The 18,846-nt window shown below is 35.5% G+C and overlaps 2 protein-coding genes and 1 pseudogene across 6 annotated transcripts; 1 reads left to right on the top strand and 2 right to left on the bottom strand.

Moving 5' to 3' along the window:
• Positions 1 to 1,872: 1,872 nt before the first annotated feature.
• On the bottom strand, positions 1,873 to 14,567 carry LOC111291471 (uncharacterized). Of its 5 annotated transcripts, none has more exons than XM_022883259.2 (12): positions 14,041 to 14,567; positions 13,837 to 13,934; positions 13,485 to 13,571; positions 13,191 to 13,356; positions 12,310 to 12,837; positions 10,931 to 11,073; positions 10,650 to 10,847; positions 10,463 to 10,544; positions 10,180 to 10,378; positions 3,035 to 3,124; positions 2,851 to 2,947; positions 1,873 to 2,111 (listed from the first exon to the last, which is right to left on the bottom strand). In XM_022883259.2, the coding sequence occupies exons 1-12, from the start codon at positions 14,254 to 14,256 to the stop codon at positions 2,096 to 2,098; spliced, it is 1,920 nt and encodes a 639-aa protein (XP_022738994.2). In that variant the 5' UTR covers positions 14,257 to 14,567; the 3' UTR covers positions 1,873 to 2,095. The 5 variants fall into 5 exon arrangements, with proteins under 5 accessions (XP_022738994.2, XP_089624221.1, XP_022738993.2 ...); XM_089768095.1 differs by having other exon boundaries at positions 10,463 to 10,553; positions 13,837 to 13,929; positions 14,041 to 14,560; XM_022883258.2 differs by having other exon boundaries at positions 10,463 to 10,553; positions 14,041 to 14,558.
• LOC149516155 (uncharacterized) lies at positions 3,132 to 9,909 on the top strand (annotated as a pseudogene).
• Positions 14,355 to 16,747, bottom strand: LOC149516154 (uncharacterized). The gene is made up of 3 exons (XM_089768097.1): positions 15,843 to 16,747; positions 15,651 to 15,750; positions 14,355 to 14,603 (listed from the first exon to the last, which is right to left on the bottom strand). The coding sequence occupies exons 1-3, from the start codon at positions 15,936 to 15,938 to the stop codon at positions 14,581 to 14,583; spliced, it is 219 nt and encodes a 72-aa protein (XP_089624223.1). The 5' UTR covers positions 15,939 to 16,747; the 3' UTR covers positions 14,355 to 14,580.
• Between the last annotated feature and the right edge of the window lie 2,099 nt (positions 16,748 to 18,846).

Genomic DNA, 18,846 nt, shown 5'->3' with positions numbered 1-18,846 from the left:
CAAATATACAACTCACAACAGCATACGATCCATAATCTGATGGTGAAACTGAAAGAGTCAACCGTTGCCTAGAGCAATCCTTGAGATGCATGTGTCGTTTAAAACCCTAAACCTGGCCACAATAGGTACCTCTTGCTGAGTGGTGGTACAACAACTGTTTCCACATTGCTTTAAGTTGGACTCTTTTTCAGGCACTATATGGATATAAGCCACCTAATTGGAATTGGGATGTCAATAGCCAAGCTCAAGTGTCAACAGTGGAAGAGCTACTTCGAGACAGGGACCAAGTGAGCAAGCTGTTGATTGATCAATTGGGGAAGGCTCAACAAAGAATTATGTACTATACAGATAGAAATCGAAATGAAAGGGAGTTTCAAATCGATGATGAGGTTTACCTAAAACTTCAAACTTACAAAGAAACATATTTAGCTCTGAGAAAGAATTTAAAGCTTTCCTCGAGATATTATGGTCCCTATACTGTTTTAGCTAAGATTGGTTCAGTAGCTTATAAACTTCAATTGCCTCCCACATAAAAAATTCATCCTGTCTTTCATGTTAGTCTGTTAAAGAAGAAAGTTGGAAACTAGGCAGTACCAAGTTTAGCTCCATCAGGAGTGAATGAAAAAGTTCAACCATTAGTGTATCTTGCTAAGGTACTCGGTAAAAGAATGGTCAAAAGGAATAACCAAACGGTCATCCAACTTCTAATAGTGGGTCCAATCTTAGACCTGAGAATGCAACCTGGGAGGACTACACGGTGCTGAAATCACAATTTTAATCTTTTGATTCTTAGAGGCAAGGATCCAATGAAGCGAGGGTATTGTCATGAATTTAGAAAAGGAGATGAAGCTAGAATAAAAAATGGAGCCTAAAGCTGGCAGAATGGGGCTGAGTGTGAAAAGAAGCTGACAAAGAAGTTGTGCGTTAAATGACCGTTATTGGCTAACTTCGAGGCTAATCACGGAAGAGTCTACATAAATAAATTGTATTGGATGCTAGGAGTCAGTCTGTTATAACAGCTGTTATTTTTTGTCATTATTTACAATTCAGTTATAAAATTTACTGTCACATAGTGCTATATAGCTCTCATCATTGTAACGATCACGATATATGAATGAAAAGGTTAAATTCTCGTCTCTCATTCTCCTTATATTCTCTCTTTGCCTTTTATCTTCTCGTCTCTTTGATCCCAACTCCAATCATGCTTAGGCTCTGACAAATGGTAAAGAGATTTTTCAAGCAGTCTTTTTCTTGGGAAGAAGCATTGGACGACACTGAAATGGTTATTCCGGAAATTGAGAAGATGACTGGAGCTATTGATTTCGGCCAGTGAACTGCAATTTTGAACTGAGGATTTCGGGAAAGCGTGCGACCTTGCAAATGAGTGCCACAAATGAGGACTATATATGTATGTATGTGTGTGTATATATATATATATATATATATATATATATATAGAGAGAGAGAGAGAGAGAGAGAGAGAGAATGGTAGACAGATAAATAGATGCCAGCATTTCAAATTGCGGTCATCATTTAGACACTGATAATTAAGCATTTACTTTTTCCTAATCTCTTTGCCGTTTGCAAGTAGGAGGTTTAGACACTGATAATTAAGCATTTACTCTTTCCTACTCTCTTTGCCATTTGCAGGTAGGAGGATGTTTCTCAAGAGCACAACCGCATCCCTCGCCGGAGAACCACCCACAGTTGTGTGTTGGCAAGGAGCTCCAGCTGAGTGGATAACTATTATTCATTTTCCTCGGGCATCCAAACAAGGAAAAAAAGGATCATTCATTGTTATTTTTTTACCATTCCATTCATTCCCTCCATGTTGAGATGCTTTATAAGGTAAACCGCACGAGACTTTGGGTTTGGGAGTGTCTTGAATGGCACACATTGAGAAAACATGGAAACATACAATGAGGGTCATTAAGTGGACAAGAACCAAAGGCTTGCCTCGACAAAAGAGGGCAAAATTATGCCCTCAACATTGGTATACAAAACGATTTGCTCTCCTGAAGAGTTTGGAGTTAATAGATAACATTGTACAGTAACTGTAATATTTCCTGAAATCATACGAGGCATATTGCTTGCCTCATTTCCTCTGCGTCCTGCAAAGAAATTACCAAAAAATGTAAATAATAGTTTTATAGAATGCTTGAATAACCAATAACAAGCACTTAATTAAAGAATGGACACCCGATCTTGATGAAATCCCTTATGCAGGATTCAACAAACAGAACCATTCCCAGAACATCCAAGGAAAATAGGAAAATTGTTACTAATCCTCTATTTCTAGCTGCTAGTAACAAATATATACAAAATCCTCTATTTCTAGCTGCTAGTTAAGGAGATATTTAGTTCAAATCTCCCTCTCCGCCAACTTTAACTTTCAAGCACAATGTAATTAAAAGTATCTACCACTGGTCAGAAAACTTTTAATACTTAACCTGAGGCTTGGCCAGGAGGTTCACCCTACACCCTCAGAGAGTGAACTCCCGACATCACTGGGGTTCCAGTCACCATAACATACCCTAATAATAGCATAAGATGCAATTCTCCCCATGAAAAATTCACAGCGGTATTATCCTAGGGTATAATACATGTTTGGGCCTCCCTATAACCACATCAGCTATAGTCAAATAAATAAAATTAGGAGACATGGAAATCAATCTGATCACTTCTGATATATTTAGTTTTAAATGATCCATTCTGCAAATCTATATGTATAGCCTACTAACTTTCAGTTGCAGCTACCAGTTAATCTGCTATATAAAATTTCCATGATCAAGTCTGAAAGGACAAATTTGACAAAAAAGGGAGGAGGATAAAGTCAATCACTTTTGATACCTGACAGATGAAATATATTTCTCAATGGTAGCTTTCTGTTCAGTGCTGTAGGTATACCATATTTCTTTAGCTGCAACTGAATCTCTGCCCTCAATATCTACACATTAATGGAAACAAATCAAATTGCGATTTGGTTGATAAGCTGAATAAATTCGAATATTGGATTATTAAGTAAAAGACAAACCTTGAAGCAGAACATCTGCTTCACCAGAGTAGCCTCTCAATCTCCAGAATTTGTATAATTTGTGACTGCGGCCATCCCAAAATATTGGCTCTGTGGGAAAACATTTAGTTACAAGTGGTTGTATTCTGTAAACTGCTGATGTAATCTGTGTATATCTGTATCCCTAAAATTGAGAATTTGTATCTCTAGAATTAAAGACAGAATATCAAGATAGACAATTCCTTGATTATAGGGATCAGATTTAGGAATATTTAGTTTCCTAGTTTACCCTCTAGTTAGTTGTATTTAAATCTATGGTGTTTGTATGATTCTATACACAAGTTTTTCAATATACTCTCATTTTTCCACATGGTATCAGAGCTTTAGGCTCTTCTTGGGAAGAAAATTTTTCAGCCTTCATTGCTGAATTTTTTTAGGCCTTCATAGCCAAATTCTGTTAAGTCTGTTATACTTTTATTTATTTATTTATTTTTTGCCTTCACTGCCTATACTCGTTTCAGTCCTGAGAAAGGTAACCATGTCAGAAATAGCAGAATCTGCTGCTACTATTCGATTTGGAGAAGTAACAACTGGTCAAACCACAAGGGAACTACAGAATATCCAAGCTGCATACAGATTGAATGGAAAGAACTACTTTAAGTGGTCCCAGTTGGTTCAAACCTTTCTAAAAGGGAAAGGAAAATTGAGCCATCTTCTTGGCACTGGTCTTGAGAAAGAAGATCCAAAATTTGAGGCTTGGGATGAAGAGGATTCTATGGTTATGTCATGGCTGTGGAATTCTATGACACCAGATATTAGTGACACTTGTATGTTTTTGTCCACAGCCAAAGACATTTGGGAATCAATTCATCAAACCTATTCCAAAGTTAAAGATGCTGCTCAAGTCTATGAGGTAAAGATCAAGACTGCAGCTCTCAAACAAGGGAATAAGTCAGTCACAGAGTATGCTATTCTTCTTAAAAATCTTTGGCAAGAGATGGATCACTATCGGTGCATAGAAATGAAGTGCAATGAAGATGCAACAACTTTGAAGAAATTTATTGAAAAAGATCGAGTCTATGATTTTCTTGCTGGACTGAATGTTGAGTTTGATCAAATCACAGTCCAAATTCTGGGAAAACAGGATCTGCCTTCTTTAAATGAAGTGATATCCATGGTTAGAGCAGAAAAGAACAGAAGAGGAGTGATGGATGCTTGACAGTGTGCATGTAGAAGGATTTGCTATGGTCTCTAATGGTGGGAAAAACCAAAGCTTAGAACAATTACCAGTCAGTGAGAATGGGAAAGGTGATTCGACTAAAACTTCAAATCGCGACAATCTTTGGTGCACCTATTGCAAGAAGCCAAGGCACACCAGAGATTGTTGCTGGAAACTACATGGAAAACCTTCAACTTCAAGCAAAGAATGGGGTTATAAAAGAGGACAACCAAGAAATCAAGGACAAGCTCACATGACTGCAATGGAGTTAAACCAAGAGAAGTCTCAGGAACAAAGAGAGTTGGATAAAAAAGAGATTGAGAAACTGAGAAGCCTATTGGGAACTCTTGAAAAGGCTATTGGTGTATGCTCCTTGGCACACTCAGGTAAGGACTCTAGTGCAGGTAAAGTCTCTAATTTTCATGGATTAAATGTCTCGGATAAGTCCATTAAGAGTTTTTGGGTCATTGACTCAGGAGCCACAGACCACTTGACACATTCTTCACAAAAGTTTAATACATATACCCTATGTCCTGGTAATAAGAAAATTACTGTTGCAGATGGTTCACTTACTACAGTGGCAGGATTAAGAGATTTTCAAATTAATCTCTCATTCGTTCTTAAAAATGTTCTTCATGTTCTTAGATTGTCTACTAATCTGATATCTATACAAAGACTTACTAGAGATATGAACTGCAATGTGACTTTTTATCCTTTTTACTGTGAATTTCAAGACCAAGGTTCGAGAAAGAGGATTGGACTTGCTAAAGAGAAGGATGGATTATACTATCTTGAGACATCCAACAACATAAGTAATATCAAGAATAGTATTATCCTTAGTCACAACTTTTGTGTTTGGAATGAGTTCAGATTTAGAATTAGTGTTTGACTTGAACTCTGAAAAAATGGGTTTAGGCTCAAAAGAATTAATGGGTGAAACTGTTTTGGAAGAGGATGGCAAGTCAAGCAAAAAGAAGTTTTTATCCTTATCTTCTATAAATGATGTCTCCCTTGAAGATAAGGTTGAGTAAAAAATGGTTTACTTTCTTCAAAAGTGACATCTGCAGACACATAAAATTTTTTGATAGGAGGATGATAGAACTTATACCCTTTTTGAGTTGATGAATACGCCACAAAGATACACTTAACATGAACAAATGATGCACAACCGAATATCCTAGGTGTGAGGTTGTTTGTGGTATTAAGGTTGGAATAGAATTGTGAGAGTAGTTACGTAGGAGTTTTAAATCCCAAAACCCTTGAAAGTAACCTAATTGTAATGTGTGTGTAACAGTGAGAACAACTTCCCCCAGTAAGATTTGGGCACATTTGCTTGAAAAAGGAAGGCTGGGGTTGTGACTAGTAAATGACTGTTTTTTCTCTCTGCCACTCCATTTTGCTATGAAATATTAACACAAGATGACTCATGGATAATCCCCTCATTTTGGAAATAGGTGGATAGACTCTGGTTGAAATAGTCTCTTACATTATCAGACCTAATCTCTTGATTCTCACTCCAAATTGATTTTAGATCATGTTTTGGAAGCTAAAAAACACACTATTCACATCTGATTTGGATTTAAGTAAAAAAACCCAAAAAACCCTGGTACAATCATCTATGAATGAAACAAACCATCTTACCCCAGAAATATTAGGAACTATAAAAGGACCCCAAATGTCACTATGAATCAAGTAAAAAAGAATAGAACTTCTTTTGTCACTAATTAGAAAAGATACACGTCCGTGTTTTGCAAGTTCACAAACATCACAATGAAAATCTTCAATGTTTAATCCTTTGAATAAAGAAGGAAACATGTTTCTCAAAGTTCCAAGACAAAAATGATAAAGCAAAATTTTGTCTTTATTGAAAGATTGTTTAGAAAGAAATGACAAAGGTAAACTATTCTTGATTCTGTGAAAGAATTTCAGGTGTACTCAAGAAAAAAAGTTCCAGCTCCTGAACCAGTGCAAATCCAAGAACCTGATCCTAACTCTGAAAATGAGGTAATTACAGTCTCTGATTCTATTTCTCAAAATGAGCACGACTCTCTTAAAATTAGTGATTATGATCTACCTATTGCCATTAGGAAAGGAACTAGAGAATGTACTAAACATCCATTATACCCAATCTCTAATTTTGTGTCATTTGAAAAGTTTTCACCATCCCATAAAAATTTTTTTGTGAGCTTAAATACTATTTCTATTCCAACTACATTATCTAAGGCATTATCCAACGAGCAATGAAGGTAGGCGATGAAAATAAAAATGAAAGCCTTAGAGAAAAATAAGACATGAGAACTGATAGAGTTGCCTGCAAGAAAACATCCAGTTGGGTGTAAATGGGTTTTCACTGTAAAGTATAAGGCATATGGTACTATTGAAAGATACAAGGCCAAGCTGATGGCTAAAGGCTACACTCAAACTTATGGAGTGAATTATCAAGAAACTTTTGCTCCAGTTGCCAAGATGAATACAATTACTATTTTATTATCCTTGGCGGCAAATTACAATTGACAACTTCAACAATTTGATGTAAAGAATGCCTTTTTACATGATGATTTGGAAGAAGAAATATATATGAAAGTTCCACCGAGATTTGAGGGTCATCTAGAAGCAAAAAAAGTATGCAAGCTGAAAAAGGCTTTATATGGCCTTAAACAGTCTCTTAGGGCCTGGTTCGGGAGATTTGCCAAAGTGATGCTAGGAATGGAATATAAACAGAGTCAAAGGGATCACACACTGTTTATCAAGCACTCAGATTCAAGAAAGGTCACAGTTCTATTAGCATATGTTGATGATATAACTGTAACTGGAGATGATGAAAAAGAAAGAAAGCCTCTAAAACAATGTTTGGCCAAAAAATTCGAGATAAAAAAGCTAGGGAGATTGAAATACTTCCTAGGAATTGAAGTAGCCCACTCACGTCATGGTATTTTATCTCATAACAAAAATATGTAATGGATCTTTTGAAAAAAACTAGGAAGCTCGTATGTAAACCTGCAAGTACCCCTATAGATCCTAATCATAAGCTTGGAGAAGTTAATGAAGATGCTGCTGTAGATAGGAAAATGTACTAGAGATTAGTTTGAAGACTTATTTATCTTTCACATACTAAACCTGACATAACATGTGCTGTGAGTGTGATAAGTCAATTTATGCATAGTCCTAAAAAAGTACACCTATAGGCTGTCTACTGTGTACTACACTATTTGAAGGTCAATCTTAGGAGAGGTATCTTGTTTAAAAGAAATTCAAGGTTGGTACTAGAGGCATATATAGATGCTGATTATGCAAGTTCAATAACTGACAGAAAATCTACCTCAGGCTACTGCACTTTTCTAGGTAATAATCTTCTAACTTGAAGGAGTAAAAAACAGAATGTGGTGACAAGATCAAGTGCTGAAGCAGAGTTTAGGGCAATGACTCATGGAATTTGTGAACTACTATGGTTAAAGATTATTCTAGAAGACTTGAAGATCAAATGGGATGGACCAATGAGACTTTACTGTGATAGCAAATCTGCAATAAGCATTGGACACAATCCTGTGCAATATGACAGAACAAAACACATTGAAGTAGACCGACACTTCATAAAGGAAAAATTAGACAGTGGATTGATTTGCACCCCATATGTATCAACCAAGGGTCAACTTGCAAATGTGTTGACTAAAGGCCTCAACAGTGCAACATTTCAAGAAATTATTTCCAAGCTAGAAATGAAAAACACCTATTCACCAGCTTGAGGGGGAGTGTGGGAAAACATTTAGTTACAAGTGATTGTATTCTGTAATCTGCTGATTGTAATCTGTATATATCTATATCCCTAAAATTGAGAATTTGTATCTCTAAAATTAAGGACAGAATATCAAGATAGACAATTCCTTAATTATAGGGATCAAATTTAGGAATATTTGGTTTCCTAGTTTACCCTCTGGTTAGTTATATTTAAATCTATGGTGTTTGTATGATTCTATACACAAGTTTTTCAATATACTCTCATTTTTCCACAGGCTCTAATCTAACAGCATCTGATCGCGAGTCCTCTTTGGGCATCAATTGCAAAGTAAAATATGTCAACTGAATTATGTGCATTAGGATTCATTTATACAATAATTAAGGCCCATATAACAAGCACAGAGGCAAGCGGAAAGGGTAGATATTCAGTTTTAGTAAAGATTATCATTTGTGTTAGGATCAGTTTCAAGGTGTTGAAATATCATTTGCTCCATTAACCAAATTTCTTCAAGTGATAATGTAAGAACAGTATCATCTACGGGCTAATTAAGATGCTTACTCCACACATTTATTTTAAAAGCTTTCTATCTGAGATCCCAAAGAATTAAATAAAAAAAAAGTTAGAAGTTCATATTAATATCAATTAGGGCAAGTGAGTCGAGAACAAAGTCAGCAGACAGTTTGATTATGTGCAACTAAAGAAATGACTGTAGTAACAAGTGCATATGAACCACAATGAATCCACTTCAGGAAGAGTTGTGAACAACGATATAATGCAGTCTATGACAGTAACACTGAAAGATAAGACTCCAGCAATCGCTTAAAATTGCATCTTATGATGAGTGCTCCACAAGAAACCAATGCTCAGACAAGCATGGATTGACAAACACTCATAAAGCAAAGAACTTTGCAGCATTATATTAGGATATGAAGAGATTCTTATGCACATAAGCAAAAAACTGAAATTTATTTTTAAAAGATCAAATAGACACTTTTTTAGGCTTCTATTGTTTCCAAAGGCATTATGACCCTTAGAAATTTTTTAGTACAATCACCAGGTACTACAAAATGCTAAGCATCCTCATAATATTCAAATTGAGAATAGTAACCCATAAAAGGATGCCAAGAAACCATATTTATGGTAAAGAGGGTGCAAATAATTTTGAGAGATTACTAAAGAAATATTCTATATGGCATATTGGCCAAACAACTAGAGTATACTATTTACAGCCCAGTTTTAAATTCACCCAAGGAGTGTTCTAATTTATGGGCCTCCGCATACATGAATGCCGCAATTCTCTTTGCTTCTTCTGTAATACATCAAGAACCGTATTTATCACGGTACTGAACACTTACCAATCATAACTGGACTTAGAAGCTTGAGTACTTGGGAACAGCAGATTATAATGGCCGGTTCTGATTTTGTATTCTTAGCATCACCTAGAATTGCTATTATCAGATTATTATGCACCAGAGATTCGATTAAGGGTAATATCCAGCTGTGGAATTCTTGTCCACAACTATTATCATTCCAAGGAAACTTGAAAACCCCGGATATTCTAAACTTTAGATTAGCTCCTTGCTTGTAATCCTCAATCGAGTAAATATTCTGTCACTCCATTCTCAATGGGGTCTTGCTTGCTCCTGCACTTTTTGCCAGGCAGTTTCATATGTTGCCAACACAGGCATTTCTTTTTAAGAATTTTCTTTTCTAGGTGCTAATATAGCGGATTGGAAAGTTGTAGAGCTTCTACTTTAATAGTTAGGTATATTGATTACTATATGGAGATCCCAAGCATGTTATCTCTTCATCTACTATCAATGGGCATTATCTTATTTATATGCCCAGGTTTACAGTGGTAGGTTTCCTAGATTTCTCATGTTTGAATGGGCGGCTCAGTCATTCAGCCCCCAAAATGCAAAGGATGCTGTTGAGTGTTGACCACTGCTAATTCTGATGTTGCATGTATTGTGAAAGACAGGAGTGCAAGACTTTCCATACAAAGTTTCTCTGATCCTTAAGCATTAAGAACAGGACAAGATTCTGCCCAGTATACTGTAGAATTCTTAGAGGCTGAGAACTGGACAAAGGAAATGAGTCCGTTCTTTCAGGATAAATGGTTCTTTACTTCTCTTCAAAGAAAAACGTTGTGACAAGGAAAAACAAAGTCTAGAGTGCTTGTGAAAATTGCAACATGTATACAGAACATACCCTCAAGCACTGTTTCCGACACTTCCAATGCACTTGCAAGAGTATGGGCTACTTCAAGAGTTTGAGCCACTTCTGACTTTATTCTAGAAAGAAGGTCTTCATTCTCTGAAATGGAAAGAGGAGCACCATTTTTCATGAGAATAGCTTTGGCTATCTCATCCTGCAACTTCTTCTTCATCTCTTTTTCCATGTTTCTCTCCTATTCAAAGGAATTATGATCAGACTAACTATGGCATTAACACTAGCATTAGCTTGAGGGTATTTGCCATATTGATGCTATTACCTTCTCCCTTTGAGCAAGAAGTTCTACTTTTGCTTTCTTTTCTTTGTCAACAAATTTTGAGTTTTGTTCATCAATCCAGCTCCTAAAACCCCTGAAGGAAGAAGTATGACTTTTCATTCATACATTTCCAAAAGAATCTGAAAAGAAAGAGAAACATGAACATAATTTATTGAACTTCACGACTTACGTGGTGCCGAGAGCTTCATCACACAGAAAGTTTAAGATTCTAAATTTTTTTGAGGAATCTAACTGCTCATATCCATCATCACCCACATCTAAACAATCCAATAGCAGCTGCTTTAACGGATATTGTGAATTACTGATGTATTCTCTAAGAACTTGCAACCATGAATTTTCACTTAAATTCTGCTTTAGGCAAGGATACCTGTACAAAGATTTAGTTCAGATGATCAATACCAACTAAAAGAAGGAACTGAATTTTTTATGAATCTAGTTAAAAATGCATACTCTTTTCCTGAATCTTTTTGCACCACAGAGAGCAGTTGTATATGAAACTGCACAAGTGAAGAATGGCGTAGTCTGCGTTTACTTTGTCCAGTAACTAACTCTCTAAGTAACAGTTGAGACTGTCCTTTCCTCATACTAAAAACCTAAAAATCAACCAATAAATAAATGATAACCTCAGAAATAAGCAGATATAAATTTTATCTGATGTCTCTGGTTTGGAATAGATGAAAAGGACATATCACACAGTTATTCACAAAGAGAATTAAGCACCACAATGTAATACATTAGGTACTTCACAAACTTTAATAGGTAGAAATCAATAACAAAAAACAATTGCCTCTTTCCTTTTTTTTCCAAAATTTTAGTCAAAAATTAAATAAAAATTAACAGAGCAAAATTTGTAAACCTTTTAGGTATTGTTTGGTAAACTAAAAAATAACAGTGCTGAATATTTAGTATTAAATTCCCCAAATATTGAACTTATACTCTGAAAATTGTTTAATATGCAGTAAAAAACTAAATACTAAATATATTTTAAGTAGATATTTTTACAAAAGAGATATAGTTTTATAGATAAGGTAAATCTACGATACATTAAAAGAAGATAGCTTTGAAGACATTTTAATTAATATATAGAAGTAAATCACTAAGAAGATGAGAGAGGGTCATTTGCGATGGTTTGGACATGTGAAACGTAGGCCTAGCTGTGCACTGGTTAGGAGAATCAAGTCTCTAGATCTAGGTGAGATCAAAACATCTAGAGGTAGACCATGAAAGATATAGATGCAAGTAATAAAAAATGATATGATGGTTAAAGAATTAGATGAAAAGGTGGTTGTTGATAGAAATGAGTGGCGCAAGAGGATTCAAACTACAACCTAATTTGATTCTCTTATTTGGTTTTTCATACTGCCGACCCCAAAATATGGGATATAAGGCTTAGTGTGTTGTTGTTGTATAGAGGTAATGCATTCAATGCTAATAAAAAAACCCAAAAATAATCTGGAATAAATGCATTAAGTAGGTTCTAGCTGCTTAACATATTTAACAATGGTTCACTGAAAATATTCTATCAAGTGGTCCCTCAAATGAATAAAACAAGAACATTGAAGAAAATACACCATTGAAAATCTTCAAAGCTATCCAACAAGTTAGATAGAAGCATTTTAGTTCTTTATAAGATTTAGAAAAATTACTCAAGCAGAAAAGAGAATACTTGAATGCATTTTGATACATGCAAGCATGCAGAAGTGAAAAAGGCCAATTTCTTAATTTCAGGAATAACTCAAACAAAATTACTAAGTGAGCATTTAGAGCTAAAAAAGTTGATATTTTACCCTATTAAGATTTATACTACATGAAACAGATAACAAGTTTACCTCTCCAAAAGCTTCACAAAATTCTAGAAATTGCAAGGCATGGCCAACATCCTCAACAGGTAAATCAATGCCAGCTATACAGTTTAATAATAAGCCTTGAGGCAGTCGGATCTCAGCATCAGAAGCTTTGCTTTTGACATTTAGATTTTTCATCTTACGAGTTGGAGACTTAATAATTGGCTTGTTCTTTGCTACAGGAGCTGCATTGTTCAGCACTTCATCTTCTCCGCAGTCACGCATTTTAGGAATTTTCAGATTAATTAGCTGGATAGTATCATTCCTGTTGTAAATCACTTTTCCTTGGTATGATGCCTCTTTGGAGATTTTAGGTTTTTTAGGATTAATCTTTTGGGTTGAGATTTCAGTATCATAGCCTTGGGATGCAATTTCCTTACTATTCTTGTTCCTTGATCTTGTCAACTTGGTATTTCTAGTTGCAGTCCTTTTATCACTGGCTTGTATTGAACCATTTGGCCCTTTAAAACTGCTTTCCCTTCTGCTATTGCCAGTTTCTTTCACTCCAGATTCCTGTTAGAAAAGTTTAATGAACATTCCTTTTATAAAGTTCATAATCAGTAGAAACACGTACCTATAAAGTTGTCATGGAAATGAAGGTAAAGGGAAAAAGTGAAACTTTTTATATCTTCTTATCATCATTTAAGACTCAACCAAAAAGGACCTTTAAGTGTGCCAAACCTTGTAAACTGTCATAGTGTAAGTTGAATTATCTTATTTTCTGAAAATTATATAGCAAGGATTAAAGCAGAATTTATATTCCTCATTATTGATCATTCTCTCGGAAAACATAACCCTAAACATACCCAAGAATTTTAATGGCAGACCTTTGAAGCAAAAAAACATATGAAAAATCCAAATCAAACCTTAGCTGCAGCTTTTCTCTTTTTTGAAGAGACAACTGCATCAACAGTCTCTAGAGAACCTGAACCTTCAGAGTCCTTAAGATGCAACATATCCGAGACTGAGGCATACCCATTTGCCTTTGCAGTATGTACAAGAATGCCAGTAGGCTGGTGACCTCGCTTCTTCCTACAAGATTCAAAATTTCCCATTTTGATTATAAAAAAAAAAAAAACAAAAATTAAAGATCTGAAACAAAGAAAATATTTGCAATTGGGTATTTAAATTTATAAATTTGCCAACAACATAAGACTGACATGCAGAAACTACAGTTGCAAATCCCTCTACATCTAGGACAAGTCCAATCATTTAACAATGTCACCTCCTCAGCCTTCTCTCCATATCTGATCGACATTTAAAAAAACAATCAGCTAATCATATTTCAAATATAAGAAAAAGAAAAATAAAATGACAATATAAAGTGAAAAGTCACTGATTATTAAACTTGAAGATGTGCTAGTTTAAAGGTTCTATGAAGATGTGATAGTTTAAAGGTTCTATGAAGAATCTTGACAATGGGATTTCGTCTGCTTGCAGACTAAGATCCGGCAAGTCTTGGAATGTTAAAAACAAGGTAAAAAAGCTGAATGGGGAACGTGAATAAAATACCTGTTCAAGAGGCATTTGTGACAAAAATGGATGGTACATTGCTTGTCCTTAATCTTTCTCTTGCATGATGCTGCAAAATCCACTGTTTTTTGTCTACACTGCCATCATTTTACTCCAAAATTTTCAACAAACAAGCATACGTAAATTTCCCAAGAAAAAGCAACAAACTTAATGAGAAACCCATGAGGCTAATAAAAGAAGTACCTGATGACAAGTCTTGCCATTCTGAGAATCGTAGATTCGGCCATGTACGAGTCGAACTCCAGGGGATTTGTTGCGTCGACGACGCTTTGGACTGGATTGTGGGTGAGTTGAGGAAGCAGAGTTGGTGGATGGAACTGTCTTGGATTTAGTTTTGGCGTTGTTGCTCTTCTTCCTCTTCTTCATGGACGTTGAAGAAGGAGGAGGAGATACTGCCATTGCTTAAACTTTTTCAATCCAAATAAGAGATCGCTTCATGTCGATTCTTAAATGTACTTGGAATAACTCAATTGCTGTTTGCATCTTCGCTCCCTGTATTTTTTTTTAATTATTTTATTTTATTGATTCTTCTTTTAATTAATATTTTTGTTTTTAGTAATTAGAGAAAGAGAAAAATAGAAATCATTATTTCAGCTCTGGCGGGAAGAAAGAGAAAATTGTGGAGGGAACAGGCCGACTGGGCCTCTTTTTGGAAAGGCCCATCTACTTTTTGCCTTCTTTGTTTTTTTTTTTTTGGAGAAGATGGAACAATATTTGTGTAGATTAACCACCTACGGGGCATGTCCCTGCACAAAAGCCACATTGACAACAAACTTAGTGAATCAACTCCCGATTCAAGACAACCAATGGGGCATGTGGGCACAAGGAGAAGGAGCACATTCCAGGTAACTTGCTCTACAACATAATTAATCCTTCATTAAATCAACTTGGAACACATAGAAATGTAAGCAAAATGGGCAGATCTCCTAACTCACAACGTGAAAACAAGTCAAAGCAAGTATGGTCCTAGATGACTGCTACAACACAAGGAACATAGCTTTAAGAGGGGAAAAAATTACAACTGAAAGTTATATCTAAGCTAATGCAGATTGTCAAAAGTTATATATATATATATATATATATATAGAGAGAGAGAGAGAGAGAGAAGCATGATTTTGCGTCTTTAATGTGGCTTATGGCCTATAGGAATATGCTTCAAAATATGCCAGGACACAAAAAAGGTTAGCAGTATAATCATTGTCTAATTCTTAATGTTTGTTTCTCACCGGGACAGCTCATTGCCACAGACTAAACTCAATTCTATGTATAGCTCCTTGGCTGTTGCTTAACAGCTATTTGAAAAGTCAAAACTTCAAATTTTGTGACAAAGAACAAGCAAAATGGGCATCATTTTCTATTCCTCTAAAATCTAAATTCAGTGTTCTTTTTATCTTTTCCTTTCCCTCCTGTCTTGTTCAAGCGGAATGATGATGAAACTCTCACCATTTTGGCATGCTCAAAAAGGAAAGAGAATTTTTATGGCATTCCAAAATTCCATTATCTGATTAGAGAAACTTTCTTCTTAAACCCTAATCATCCTTATTCCCCATGAGAATAAATTTTCTCCTTCACGTAATCTATCTAATTTTCCATTTCGTTTTTGCAACTAATAAAAATTTCCTACCACCGGTTATTTTAACACAAAACTTTAATCCCTATTTATCCTCAAATATATATATTTTTTTTCTCTGAAAAATCAATTATGAAGCTTGCATTATGGACACTATTTTCTTAATATCATTTCAGGCGGAGCAACAAGGTGGAAAAGTGGATAGAGAAATAGTTTGCTTAACTGTAAAAAGAGGTAGAGCTAGGGGAATCTTCAAGTTCATTTAGCTCCTCTTTTTTCTTCAATTCAATTTCGGACTGCCTTAATCCCTCCTCCTTTTTCTCCTGTCGAAACAAATATCAAAAGTTTACAATATTTATAAAGTAAATTAATATATATATATATATATGTAAAGACCTTGTGGTTGAGTTCGAACTTGGACGCGGTGCACAACGTAGAAGCCCAGGATATCGCCGAGGATGGTGCCGCTTATGATAAGGATATATCTCCATTTCACTGAATTCATCCCCATTTTCTCTCTCTCTTCTCTTCATCTGTTTTCCAGATTTTACGATCGAGGAACCGAATGCAGTACTGGCATTGTCCATGAGTAAATTCCTTTTGTTTATTGATGACAAAAAGAAACGGTTTCACAATATGGCATCTAGGAGCAAACTGTCAATGAATGTAACTATTTTATTTCTTTTCCTATAAAAATTCACCCCAGAAAAGCCGCCAAAATTTCTTGAATTGTTCAATTTTTATAAAATTCTCATATAAATAATACCCAGAGATTTCTACTATTAATTACTAATTTTTCCCTTTTCTTGAACTTGATTCAGCTAGTGAAAGCTCCTGACTAGTTTTCCCAAAAAAATTGCCAATAACATCTTAAGAACAATCCCTAAAAAAATCCTGAATCAATCACAGAGTCTCTTAAAAATCCATAAGAAAAGCGAAATGACCGTATAACAATAAAAAAAATGCAGAAAACGAATCCGATACATGCATACACGAATACGTATAAACAAATGGAGAGACGACTCAGGACTCACTCTTTGGAAACTAAAATCGACGGCATTGTCAACGAGTCGCTACAGAATACTGCTACTAATAATAATATTTATTTTAAATTTTCGAAAATTTCGATCTCTCAATTTCCGCAACGACAAAAAACAGCAAAACCAGAATTCAAAAAAATGGAAATCGACTACGAACAATTCAAAACCAGCAAAAGGGAGAAGACAGAGAAAGAGATTGGGGCAATCTAAAAGGTAGAAAGGAATCCGATATATCGGGATTGTTTTTGCAGCGTCGATTCTAGCCACGCTAAGGAAGTCGGTTATATCAATCACGCCATGTTTCTTCAGTTATTTTTACATATATATATATATATATTTTAGTTTGAGGGAAAATCCGCGTGGAGGATTTTTATTGGGTAATATTTTTTAGCATATGGGCTTATGTGTCCTATTAAAATTGTTCCCCTTGTGAATTTCAAGCCATTTTACTTATGAAACTGATTTAAAATCCATTTGGTTATTTGAGAAGGTAAAAGGGATATGGTGAAGGAGTAACAGCCCTTTTTTTATCCCCATTTCTTCTACAGCAAAGCAAATGAGGAGAAAAATGCACAGCAGACTTTATTATATGTATTGTACTAACATTTTTATTTCTACCTGAATAACACAATGGCTTCAAGTGTGAGGATTTAATCTTGTAATGGCAGTACTTCTGCATATATATCCAAGTTGAAGCACATGTTGCAGCAGATAGAGGAAAAAGGAACATCATCAAGAAGACATGGACACACTTATATTATCAAGCTGACTCATCCTTCTTTCCCCACTCAACTCCTCTAATCCACTATCTTGCCTAGGACAAAAAAAAAAAAAAAGCTATTAACTTCAGCACGGAAACTGCCCCCAATGCTTAAAAATCACGAAAAGACAAAGGGTCTTGCTGATGTCCATCAAAACACAATAGACTGATAAATCCTTTAAATAAATTGGTTTGTAATTGTAAGCAGATACAACATTCCAAAAGGGAATCACTTAAGGTGTTGGGAAAAAGAGAGAACATAACAGAATAAGGGATAACAGAAGTAGCTAGAAGACTAGAACCCAGGATCCAGTGATGCAGAAACCAGTAATGCAGCAGCATATCTGACTTTGTAAATGCATTCAACAATATCACACCAATAACAATACAAAACAACTCTTATATAGGAACAAAACAGAGGAAAACAGAACCAAAACTAAAGATTTGCTCTACTTCTTCATTCACCGTTAAGTTGAACAACTAAAAGGTAAAAACCCATAGATAAAATCAATTACTTGCAGTTGCAGAAAGTAAATTCTATTAAAAAAGAATACCCAAACATAAAGTAATCTAAACCTAGCTAGTTACTGATTGTTGAAACATTAAAATGGGTTTCATGGGGAAAAAAAAAGGCCTTCGGCTGTTCCATTAATTTGTTACTAGAATCTTAGTCACTTGAACCTTAAATTCATTGGCTAATCAATCACGTGACTATCTTCCCCGTCTCTAACCTTGATCATGGCAAAACCAAGCTTTGATTCCAGTCAAACGCGAAACGACGAAATCTGCACAACCGCCTTCGGCTTTAGACTGTCGGCATTGTTCTTCACAATAGCATTCCACTCCGTCTCGAAAACATAAGTAGAGAAGCTCACTCCGATGTCCCACTTGCTCAAGTGCAACCTTGATACCATAAAACATGGTTCTACGAAGACAACCCCTGTTTTTCTTCTCTTCTTGACTTTGTCTTCCTCAGCTTCACTCAAAACTTACTCCTAACTTGGTTCGTTGTCATTGACAAACGATTCTGCGATCTCTTCAAATCAGTAACCTCTATAAACTTTTGTGTAACTGGCTTTATTTCAGCCCCACCCAAGGTTTCAATGACATTCTTGAACGCTTCTGGCATATCCGGAGGTGGTTCTAAACCTAATGCAGTAAGCTTCATCAATATAGGATCGAATATCTTTTTCTGATTCTGATTCTGCTTTGGCTTCTTGGTCTTCTCATTGTTGCCTGTCTTCGACGTCTGGGTATTTTCATTGTTGTCTGTCTTCGGCTTCTTTTTGTTCCTGGTGATCAACTCTTCTTTTCCTTCTTCAACAGAAGTTTCCATTCCACTTACAAGGCAACGTTTGATAACTTTTTTTTCTCAAAGATCATCATCTTCTCCGCCCCTTGGCAATTTTCCCCGGCCAAGCGATTTATAAACCCTTCCAACACTATCTCTGTTAGTTTCCTTAGCTGCTGCCTTTCACTATTTGTTACTGATTCAATCCCCTTCTTCAGTTTCTGCCATGAACCACCATCACCAAAATTCTTTAAATCACTTAAAGTTAACATCTTCGATTTATCTTCCACAACTTCTTCAAAGAACTCAAGAATATGACATATAATTG

This window comes from Durio zibethinus, chromosome 11 (assembly GCF_047325235.1).
Source record: "Durio zibethinus cultivar Kanyao isolate XHJ-2024 chromosome 11, ASM4732523v1, whole genome shotgun sequence".
Classification (NCBI taxonomy): domain Eukaryota; kingdom Viridiplantae; phylum Streptophyta; class Magnoliopsida; order Malvales; family Malvaceae; genus Durio; species Durio zibethinus.
This window is presented reverse-complemented; position numbering and strand designations above follow the sequence as displayed.